Raw genomic sequence first — 12,145 nt, 5'->3', positions numbered from 1 at the left:
ATAAAAAGTCCTAAGAAATATAGTCGTAGGCTATAAGCCAATGTGGATATGAACTGCAGGATAGGTAATAATGGTGGCAGTCACATTTTAGGACTCGAGAAAGAACTTTGTGTACAAAAAGGGGGCTTAAAGAATCCATAGTTAATACTTTAGCAGTTTGTCCTTATGGTAATATGAAATTTTTGCATTTGTAACTATTAATAAGCTTTTAAAGGAAAAATAAATTTTCTTTTTCTAAAGGTTATTTTATTAAAGTTTGAGAAAAACATGATGAGGAAATCTTTTCTATCTTGTGGCATGTCGGAATTCAGATTATAGGTTTAACATTCATAACTTCTTCTTTAGGTAAAACAAGAGACAATATTTTGCCTGGAATTAGGAAATCAAAAGATATTGACAACTTGACAAACTGTCAAATATCAGTCAATAGATTGAACAATAGTATTGGTAAGGCAGTGAATGCAACTAATCTAATCCCTGAATTGAGATATATCATAAGTAATAAGTATTATCTCGACTTGAAAATATACAAAAAATAAGTTATACCCAAATGAAAGTAATAGGAATATTGAGATGGAAGACTTATAATTTTAAATACTATTAGTTTGGCTTCACCGATAAATGGTCTGTTAATATAGTAGAAATTTTACATCTGATTTCCTAATATCAAGTGATTTTTAGTTCAATTCGGGATTCATAGTCCGTTTGTAAGACCATAACTAAATCGTCTTCCTTTCTCATTCTTGGACTTTCTCAAAAGAAGACATACCCCTTAGAAGTGATCATGAATGATCTCCAACAAGTTCTAGAGTATGGTATGGGCCATGTTTCATTTTATTTTGTCTAAGCTCTCTGACTTAGTGGAATAATGGAAAGATCTGCTTCCTTTTTAAAATTATCCTTTTATGGTCACTTTTATTTTAGAATCCTCCAAACGCTTAGAGAAAGGAGAAATTGGATTGCTATGGAGTCTTGCTCCTCTCTATTGTATGATAGTGAAGTTTTCCCCTTACTGTTGAGCTATTTTCCTTCCTCAATGACTTAGAAAATTACATCTCTTTTGTGTGAACTCTCTTGGAATCATATTATTCACCCTCATATCGAGAAACCAGTTGTTAAAAACTATAAAAAGAGAAGGTCCACTGATCAACTCCAGTATTAGTCCACACATAGATACTGTTTATTTTATATATGTTATAAGTTGTATTGGGTGTTTTTAAACCTAGAAATGTGGACCTGGGAATGAAGTGGTTGAATGGAAAATGATATTAACAAATTAAATAACTGAGGCAATGAAATGTTTGTAAGGAATAAGTTATATGGATTAAATGGGTTTAATGGAGATATAGTTATGAGGAATAATACTTTGCTTGCTCTATTCAAACCTGAACTTTTACTCTTCCACCCAGAGTCGATAGAACTCAGTCTCTATACCATATACGTCGTAAGTATAAATCCCGAGGAGAAAGACATTTTTGAAATTGTTAGAACATTCAGATGGATGACCTTGCTCTAAATACAAGTGGCATATAAGGTGAAAGTGAGTCAAATAACAAAGGCTAAATTTTTAATCCCTGAAAGGAGCATTAGTAGCCTCAAGTTCTATAGGATATACTTAAAATGTAATAAATCAACTTATTTCCAAGTGTAGACACTAAATTTTTGCCCAAAAGGACTAAGTGATGACAACCTTTTTTTTGATAAAATGAGTTTGACAAATCTGATGAATTTGATTCTCGTACCGATGATCCGAGTTTAAGAAATGTAACCTATCAGGCCATTTTTATGTTTTCAGGGTTCGCATCGAAACAGGGTCGTGGCGCATCCCGGTGTACTGCCTCATTTTGCGTGCCCCTCAGGCTGTTTTCGTGCAAACCGGACCCTGTCCATTTTTAGGGCCTATCAGTGGCACTTGCCAACTAAGCCCTAAAATGGGCAACATCTCCCATTTTCCTATAAATAGCGGCATGATGGAATGGATTAGGGGAGGAATTTTTCGCTGCCTAGCCAAACTCTTGCAATTTTGATTCTCAAAACCCCTTAATCCAATTCCTTAGCAAGTGTTATTGATTTGGCATTAGGGGAGAACATTTTCATACACAAAACTCCAGTGGGTTTGGCAATCAATCTTTCCCAAAACACAAATCAATCAAACAAAACTCGGATCATTGATCAAAGAACAAAGTTTGTGGGTGTTTCTTCCATTTGTGATCCAAATCTCGAGTTTTTCCTCAAAGCAAAGGTAAACTAAGAGTCTGAACCCTTTCTCCTCCTCTTTTCCTTTTCATATTGGTGCTAGATCACCCTTCTTAAGTCTAGTTGTGAGGGAAACCCGTAATCAACCAAGAAAGTGGTTTTTTGGCCGTTAGTGGCGCAAGCCATACGTTGTGGCTCACGCCACTTCTTCCCAGATCCCTCAAAAACACATTTTTCTGAGTTTTTTTATTAGGGCAAGATCCGTGCACCATTACGTGTGTCGTGCGCCACTTCCAGTGGCGCACCGACCTTTATTTCAAAGTCTCAATAACACAAAATCAATAATCATGCTTTGATTCCAAGATCAAATTGAGTTAAGCTTTTCGTATCCTTGCTTAAAGAGCGCATAGAACTCATTTTTTGTCCAGATGAGCAAATGAACAACAAGAATAAGATTGAGATCAATAATTGGTGTATTTGTTCATCCTTCAAGATAAGAACATCAAGATCATGAGCTCATATCTTGATTAATCATTTAAATTCATGTCATTTAATTACTATTCTTTAAATTTCAGCACTTTAAGTTTCAGTCCTTTATTTTTATACACTTTACTTTAATGTTCTTTAGTCTTTTGTTAATCTAACCCTCTAACCTTAACTTAGAACATCGTAACATCATCATTCATCATTTGTGCGATTATTGAATGAATGTAAGCCTTGTGTTTCTAGGAATGATTGTTATTATTTTATGGTTGTTGATTCTTTTATGTTTGGATTAACATTTCATTCATTATGTTAAGCTCAATGTAAACGGTTCATAAGGATTCCTATTATTGCTTGTATGTCCAATTAATTGGGTTTGGGAAATTTGGAGGGATGAGGGTAGATTGTAATAATTAGCATGGTTTGTAATTCTTTTCTCCTCCATCCCTTCTTTATGGATGCTTTATGGTTCATTTTTATTATCTTTGTAATAATTTGCTTGAATGACATGTTTTCCAAAAATTGCATTAAAAATATTTTACATTTCAACTAAGAGTTAATCTCATTATTAATCATTGTGAATCTTTGGACAGCGAGGAGCTGGTTTAACCGGGTGAAATGGATGCCTAACACCTTCCCATTCCATACCTAACTCCCGAACCCATCCCAAACCTAGAATCTCTAATTTTTGATTTTGGGTTCGAATAAATGAGTTAACTCCAAAAGTTGACCAATTATTTATAATCTTTAATAATTTTATTAACTTTAAATTGAGTTTTCTTTTCGTACTCATAAATGTCATACATGCATTTATTCTCTTCTTAATCTCCTCTTTACCCTAAACCCTAAAGGTGGTACTGGGGGTCGTGATCCTCTCACTCTACTCGACTGCTTGGGCCCACCACTAATATACACCGCCCATGAGTCAAGTACCATTTGGTATATCAAAAGAATTGGCACAATCTGTTATCACCATTACGCTTAGACCCAAAGCAAATGGGAGGAAACAACCAATTCTCATTTATGGAACCCAAGAATTAATAAACCTGACCTAAGCCCATGTAATTGGCCTTAGTTTCTTCCAATAGGATTACGTCAATAATATTTATTTGTAGCATTCATCTAATAAATACGAGAGATGTCGTTCCAAATCCCCATGATGGTTTATGGGCCCAACCGAAATATCCTAGGGTTTAGAAAAAGACAGTACCTTGAATCATGTGTGGGTGTTATAAGGGTGGAGATCATGCATTTTCCAACTCTCGTCCCCTTTGTTTGTATATAATTGCTATGATGGTGTTGTGTTGCTTTCATTCATCACTTAACCTTATTTTATTATAGCCATATAGGAGTATTCTGTCATGCCTCGGTCTCATTGTTTGAAATATCGAAAAGAGAGAGACCTAAGAGAAGTGCTTGAATCAAAGCAAGTCAAAGAAGGCTCTCCCTCTAAGGGTGACATACCAATTTAAGGCCCAAACTCAAGTGTCTAAAAAGAAGCTCCTCCGATTCAAACATCAACATATGAAGACCCCTAGAAGAGGCTTATCAACTTTCGCTTGAATCCAAGCAAGCACAACCTGAAGCCAAGACACTCTTCCAAGGTGTGAGAGATGCGCTTCACCTTCATGCGCAAACCGCCTTGTAGAAATAGGGGATTAGAGGATGCTAGACCATATCAAAGGTCTTAGGCTTGTCTTAAAGAAAAAGTATAAATACCATGATAGGGCCAAATGGGGTTATTGGAAGAAGTCAACCTTTAGAGTAATATATGAAGCTATCTCTTTTGAACCAAATATTTTCAATGTCACGAGAAAAATCGAAAATCATCAAAGAGGCCGAAAATCAAAAAAAAATCAAAGAGAGAGAAATCTTTATTTTATATAAAAGACCCTGCTCAAATGTCATCACTGTTTAAGGCAAAAAGAAAGGGATTCAAAAAATAAAAAATAAAAAAAAAAGGAAAAGTAAGAGAAAAAGAAGGGGACATTCCAAATATTTAGCTACAAAATAAAGGCCCGCTTTGATTCTAGAAATTTTCAAAAAGCCTTTCTTCAATCTCCATTTTAAACGGTCTGACTAAATCATGTCAGAATATAACATTAGTTGCATTACACGATGATGTGTTGTGTGATTGCATTTTGCGTGATATTTCCATCTTCATGGATGGAAATATCCGAATATAACATTAGTTGCATACATGCATCATATCTAACCTTGTAGCAACCGAACCTCCGCACAAGAAGTCAAAGTCCTCGAAGCTCAGAATTCTGGTTGGTTATGGCCAAGGCAAAAGAGAGAGAGAGAGAGAGACAAGACAAAAAAAAAAGAGAGAGAGAGAGAGAGAGAGAGAGAGAAAGGAAAAAGCAAAAGAAAAAAGAAGAAGAAAAAATCTTGAGGTGTTGAAGGGAGTCGAGTGAGAGGAAATCACCCCCGATGAAGAAGTCGAATATAAAGAAAGCACCGAGGAGGACGGATCCCTTCTCTTGATATGTCTAATTTTGATGCTAATTGTAAATAATTTCTCTGTTATTCAATAAAATGCATTTTCATTTTGCATGTCTTATTTGACTTCTTTCCCGACGATACCATTCATCATAGTAGATAAGCTCATGCGCATTTTTGATATAAACTCATCACACATGCTTGAATTTAATATTAACACAAAATAGAATTTGTTGATTGGGCCGAAACTGGATGCAAGAATTAAACATGAAATTTCAAAACTTGTTCATGGGTATGAAAACCAGCCTTCACATGGAGCTACGAGAGTATGTCGGGAATTGATAGATCTATAGTTGAGCAAAACATTTCACTGTATCTTGGGGCCAACCAGTGAAACAGAAGGGAAAGGAGATTGAGACCGAAATCGGCTGAAAAGACTAGAAAGGAAGCGGCCAAGCAGATTTCCACTAAATTTCTAGAAATGGTTCACTATCCTAATTGGCTAGCCAACTTCATTCCAGTTCCCAAGAAGAATGGACGGGTCAGAATATAGAGGTCTAAACAAAAAGCATTGCTGAGAGATGATCAACCATGGTTCCATGATTTCTACAGTGGACAACCAAAATAATTTATCCTGAATCAACTCCTAGAGATGACAAACGAGCCTTACAACGCTTGATATTGCAGTTTGCAGTCTTGGATAGTCAACTGTACAAGAGAATGCAAAACGGTGTATTGGTGAGAGGTGTATCAATGAAGGAAGCTGAGAAAAATTTTAGAATAGATGCACGCAGAAGTTTGCGGTATATCCACATGAGCGAAAAAGCTTTAGCAAAGAAGATTCTTAGACAAAGGTTCTTCTAGGTGTTAATAGAGAGAGATTGTATTTCTCTATGAAAAGGTGCTTCGAGAGATAGATTCATGAAAACCTGAGTCACATGTCACCATCGGAATTACATCCTTCTATTTTTTGCCATGGCCATTTGCAGCTTGGGCAATAGACATCATTTGCAAAATCTCACCACCTTGTTTCAATGGACACAAATCCATATTGGTGATAGTAGATTATTTCTCAAGATGGGTTGAGGCAGAATCCTTCACGAACACCAACGCCAAGCAAATGGCCAAAATCATCAAAAAGATTCTTCTTTGTAGATATGAGATCCCCCATCATATAGTGATAGATAATGTAGTTCAATTTTCAATCAGAAGTGAAAATGCTATTAGCAAAACATTGAGTTTGGCATCATTTGTCGTCATCATATCATCCACAAGAAAATGGGGCAATGGAAGCCGTAAATAAGGGTATCAAGGAGAAAAAAAAGAAAAAAAAAAAAGAAAGAAAGACAAAAAAAGAAGAAAAAAAAAGACAAAAAAAGAAGGAAAAGAAAAAGAAAAAGGAAAGAAAGAAAAAGAAAAAAAAGAAAGAAAGAAAAAAGAAAAAAGGGGGAAAAGAAAAAAGGGAAGGAAAAAGAAGAAAAAAGAAAAGCTCGTTAAGTCGAAAACCGGCGAGGGTAGCTTAAGCAAAAACTAGAGCGTTATAAAAAAAAGAAGAAAAAGAAAAAAGATTTTAAGGAAAATGGCTGAGAATCCTTCCGTTTGAGCCGTAAAATTGCTATATGCCTTATGGGTTACAAGACCACCACCAAGTCTATGAATAGGGCAACTTCTTATTCTCTGGTTTATAGAATGCAAGCTATGCTACAAACCGAGATAGAAGTGCAATCCTCGCGCATAATGATGAAATCCAAGATTCCAGAATGTCAATGGATAGAGAATGCCATTATCAAGAATTAATTCTCCTAGATGGAAAAAGACTTCATGCCGGAGTTATGATATAGCTATACGAAAGGAGAATGGCTAAGCACTTGAATAAAAGAGTCAATCCGAAGCTATTGAGAGTAGGAGGTTTCGTCCTAAAATAGACAACACCAAGCATTCATGGCCCAAAAGGAAAATTCAAGCTTAATTGGGAACGTCAATTCATGATCAAGAGGATGTTCTCAAGAGCCGCAATGAAGCTATCAGATTTAAAAGGCAATGAGCTTGCAAAATTGGTCAACCTAGGTAGGTTGAAGAAATTTTGTGTTTTAGACAAAACGTATATGGCAAAGCCCAATTAATTAAATTCAAGTAAAACTTTAAAACTTTGTATTAACTTTAAAGCTTGATGTGTTAATTTTTTGTCATTATGCAAATAATGTGAATTGACATTGTTGATATGAAATAAAAGGAAATATTTCAAACATTTCAAGTAAAATTATTACGCATAGCACCTTTTTACTGTTAATCTTTTGATTAGTATATGAAATTGAAAAATAGAGAAATAAGGCAGCTATCTGTCTAGACCTGTTAAGAAATAAATAGTCAGTACAGCTATGGCACTCGCATCCCATCCAATCTCATTATGAGTACGTAGCCAATAGCGTTACTTTGAAGTGTCAGCTCTATCAGGAAAATGAACAGTAATACCACTTTGTCAAGTGGAAATAAAGCGAGATAAGAATCTCTGGGTAATCAAGCCTCCTCTAAAGTGAGTATAGTATGAAGCAGATTAATAAAGTCATATAGCCAAGTCAGATGACTCGGATAGTAGGCCATGGCCGTTGTTGACCCACACAGAGGCATATAGAGAATATATGAAAAAGCAGTGACATGCTATAAAAACCACCATGGGTGGATCCATCTATAACTCACTGCAGTGATACTCTGAAAATGGTTGTCCATTCTTTCACCAGATCTTCAAATATATATCTCCAACACCGAGCAAAGTGCTGTGAACTTGGCAGTTGGTCTGATGGAGATCCTACACTCTCAAGCTTCTCACTAACCTAGAATGGCAAATATGACACTAGTCAATAAAAAAAAGAAAAAGAGAAAATATATAATGATAAAAATAATAAAATCTCACTAAGTCAAAATCCGAAGAGACGACTTAGTCAAAAATTTGAGCACAAATAGAAAAAAAAGAAAGCCCGCTAAGTTGAAAATCCGAAAAAGGCGACTTAAGCAGAAATTAGGGCAAATAAAAGAATAAAAGAATAAAAAAAGCTCACTAAGCCAAAAACCTAAAAGAATGGCTTAGGCAAAAATTATTGTGTATTCATTATACAAATTTGGAAAGCATTTGTATGACTTTTAAGTTATGTGTTATTTATTATTATTCACCGAGTTTGTGAAACTCACCTCCTTAAATTTTTCCAAAGAGGTAGACACTGCTAATTCTGATAAGCTCTACTTCCTTCTCCACAGTGTTAGTAGTAATTACCAGATTTTAATAATATTTAAATATGCAGCATTATGTATAAAAATGTATCCACATCTACTTACTGAGCTCTGCAGTTAGGGAGTTATCTTTTACAATTTATTATATAAAAGTTATTAGTGTGTTGTTTAATAAATCTGTGGATTTTTTAGTTGACTCTCTAAAAGTACGAATGGACCAATTTGCCTATATTATAGATGTAATGGTATACTAAAAAGTTATAGGCCCAAGCTATGAATTATTTGAGATGTGGAAGCTGGGCCAAAAAGATAAATTGACAGTATGATTTTAATAACGTCATATTACGGGCTTATGGTTCCTAAAACTGGTATAAAGAACTGGATTCATGTGAGTTAAGCTTACTACGGCATCGACAGCCTTAAACTTACTTAGACCCTAGTACCGGTCCGGCCCACGGTTTTGGGTCGTGACTCTTATAAACTAAAACAAGAGCCAGAACCAGACATTATTCAGATCTAATTCTGAAGCAGCCAAAAATCGAATGCTTACCATCAAATTAGACGGTTCAAGTGTCACTCTTAAAAACAATATAAATGTTTTTTAAGGTACAATGCTCTCAAAGGAAAAAAATATTCACACACATGGGTATAAATATGTTAAGGTTCAAGTTTAGAGATGAGTCTACTCTATCCTACTAAAATGACCAAAAAAATAAAGTTACCTGATAAACTTTCCCTCCCAATTGAGAACTTTCCTGCCATATAAATTGCCTGAACAGGCAATCCTGGTCCAAACTTAACTCATTGTACAAACTTGATAAATGTATTATCTTTTGGAAAAAAGGTCAAGCTAGAAAATTTATTGGCAAAAGAAAAATACTTGACAAAGACTAAGTTCCAAAATCCTATGATTGGTGAATCTCAATATATGTCCAGCCAAAGGCAGGATCCATTTAGTTTCGTAGAAGAAAGAAAGCAATTTTTCCTTACTTAAGATATGCACAAAGCATGTTCTTTGGCCACAGATTGACTCTCCCATGCATTGGGATCAAAACATACGGTGTAAGCTCAATAAATTTGTATGTTGGCTGGAAGTAATCCTGCATAAACAATAAAACTTTCATAAAATTCTGAGACGGTGGAGGATAAATTGAATATAAAAACAAATGAACTCAAAGATATTAATCCTTTGATAATTTTTTTATTTAGTTTTATTTCCCATTATGCAATCCTATTTGATTTCGAGAGCAACTACGGCAGTTCTTATCAAATGAAGGGGTTTATAATTACATTTACAACTACAGCCGAGCTAAAATAGAAATTCATAGACCCGACTTACCTATAGAAATGAAGTTAAGACTTTCCCTTTCCCCCAACTTCAGTAGGTGTACCAGCACACTTGCTGACAAAAATTTGATAAACTTTTAGCAAAATTATTTCTACTGTCTTCTTTTCATAAGGTAGTGTCACCCCAACCACCCTCCTGCTCTAGAAGGCCTAGAATTCCGTTCCTATTCTGACCTCCACTGGCACATGATGTAATTATTCTATATGTCAAATCACATCCACAATTTCTCACCTTTTCCAACTAAATTTAAAAATGTAATCTGCTTCTGTCTTTAGAAAATATAAAAAAGTCTAAATTTAATAGTCATTCGTTTGTCAAATGCCATTTTATAAGAAAGAAAATTTAAAACCTACAATAATACAAAAGACAGCATAGGAAATGATTCTTGCTAGCATTTTGCATACAAAAGGATAACATAATAACATAATATCATTAGGCCTTTTTTATCTAGTTACAGTCATATTCCCACCAGAAGTAACATCCAGGACAACACTTCCTTAACTTCAACAAACCAATAAATACATTAGAAATACAATCCCTGGATTACAAAGGAAAGGACTGATAACAAAAACTAAAAAGTTAGCCAATTTTTTCAAAAGGATCGGGAGAGGAGGTAAGAAAAGCTTGGTTAAACTCATTCCAAACATGACATCATTTCAGCTACTGTCACATATACTTTTGCAATTTAATACATTAGCAAATAAATCATGTTCTATATTTCACATCAGAATTGAATTTTAGGACATCTACAGATGTTGAACTCTCAAATGATATGCGAGGAGTACCAGGTTCATCCTCCCCCCATTCACTATCCGAAGTTCCAGGACTGCATGCAGGAACTCCTAAAGGAGTGTAAGCAGATACATGGATACCCTTTAATTGAAAGAACTTCAATAATGCAATATAATCAAGTACCGAGAGAAGTTGTGGGAAATTGTTAGACATTTTCAATAAAGAAACTGTTGAGCAAATACATGACAGGTTATGCTGCATGAGGAACCAGAATAACATACATTTAGGATATTTGCAGGATGATTGAGAGTTTCTCTTGGTAGTGATAATGCATCCGAAGAAGGATTGGAATGACCATTAGAAATTCTTGCAGTGTTTAAAATGGAATATTCTCCTTGTGATTGAATCCCTTCAGGTACAGATTTATCTCCATCTACCAAAAATAGAGAATCCAAATTTAAATTTGGCATTCGGCATCCTTCAAAGCTTGGTACCTCAGAAATATGTAAAATTTATTATAATATGTAAGATTATAATGGCTAGCGAATCAAGTTTTGACCAATGACTTGACAACGATATAAAGGAGGTCCTATGATAAAACCATGAGCCAGTAGAAATACCTCAGAAATCAAAGAAAGTTTTATTTTCATAAAGCATCAAGAAAGTGATCTTATAAGGCAACAATGGCCAGCAATTGCAAAAACTCCAATGCACTAAGGCCCTTAAGCAATTCCCAGTTTGCAAACACCATAAGGGGCAAAGATGTGATATGACAACATACACAGCATAGAACCTAATTTCATAGTGAACTAATTGCAATATTGACTCAGCAAATCAAGATAAAGATTACTAATTGTATGTTGAATGCTGATTATGCTCCCAAACTTATATGAGCTAAACATACCTCATGCCATGATTCAAGGGAAAAAAAAAAAACAATCTTTAAGAGGCGAAACAATAACATATAAATTCATACATCATTGTCTCAAGAAGATCACCAAATGCACGGACACAATGAATGGGTGTTGGTTTATTTAGCTCTTTTGCAACTTCAAGTTGTTGCTGAAATACGTCAACCTAGAATGAAAAACTTCACTTCATTATTAACAGTGTAGAAAACGACATTAATTTTTTCTAGTTCCTAAAATTTAAGTCCCTTAGGCAATAATAGTTTTAAGGAAAGCATATGAAGAAACAATACAAAAACTATGATATTTTAAATAGAATCCAGATTTTAGTAAGTGTGTTAAAGTGGCTAAAGTATCAAAAAGTATAATTTTTCACACAAACATAGTAGAGAAGTCCTAATCTATCTGAGAGTCGCGTGATGGAAGCATGATTCTAATATATATATATATAGCACCTGATGACTATAAGTACCTGGTGATGTCATAGACAAGCAAAGCACCAGCAGCCCCTCTATAATAGGACCTAATGGATCTAAAGCACTCTTGACCCGCTTGTGATATCGTGGAGAAATTACAGCATCTAATAAGTCAATAATTTGAAATTGAATAGATGGAAAAAAAAAAAAAAAAAGAGAATTGGAAGTTCAAGTGTGAAGTTAGGAAAAAGGAGGAAAAGAAGACTGTGTGCCAAATTTGGAGCTTGATGGGTTTGTTGTCGATGGTGATCATCCAAGCCCCAAATTCAACGCCTATGGTGAGGTCGTGAACTGGCTGGAACCTCTTGTCCGTGAACTGAAAGCAGAAGACA

At 34.9% G+C, this 12,145-nt stretch overlaps 1 protein-coding gene across 7 annotated transcripts; it reads right to left on the bottom strand.

Annotated features, from left to right (window-relative positions):
* Positions 1 to 7,363: 7,363 nt before the first annotated feature.
* Positions 7,364 to 12,138, bottom strand: LOC149491591 (uncharacterized). Of its 7 annotated transcripts, none has more exons than XR_016319358.1 (5): positions 11,810 to 12,138; positions 11,406 to 11,506; positions 10,711 to 10,923; positions 9,340 to 9,449; positions 7,364 to 7,955 (listed from the first exon to the last, which is right to left on the bottom strand). XR_016319358.1 is itself a non-coding variant. In XM_089717199.1 (3 exons), the coding sequence occupies exons 1-3, from the start codon at positions 11,820 to 11,822 to the stop codon at positions 7,818 to 7,820; spliced, it is 303 nt and encodes a 100-aa protein (XP_089573325.1). In that variant the 5' UTR covers positions 11,823 to 12,138; the 3' UTR covers positions 7,364 to 7,817. The 7 variants fall into 7 exon arrangements, 1 of the variants encoding a protein (XP_089573325.1); XR_016319359.1 differs by having other exon boundaries at positions 10,711 to 10,915; XR_016319357.1 differs by having other exon boundaries at positions 10,711 to 10,862.
* Positions 12,139 to 12,145: the final 7 nt, after the last annotated feature.

The sequence above is a fragment of the Jatropha curcas genome, unplaced genomic scaffold (genome assembly GCF_041381405.1).
Source record: "Jatropha curcas cultivar XTBG-Jc1 unplaced genomic scaffold, XTBG_Jcur_1.0 HiC_scaffold_1153_pilon, whole genome shotgun sequence".
NCBI classification, from domain to species: Eukaryota; Viridiplantae; Streptophyta; class Magnoliopsida; order Malpighiales; family Euphorbiaceae; genus Jatropha; species Jatropha curcas.
This window is presented reverse-complemented; position numbering and strand designations above follow the sequence as displayed.

Excerpts from the sequence above, each read along its gene's own strand:
- LOC149491591 (XM_089717199.1), bottom strand. Across the intron at positions 7,956-10,710 it reads ATCCTGCAAATATCCTAAAT|GTTAGTGAGAAGCTTGAGAG; the intron begins GTATGTTATTCT and ends TTGCCATTCTAG.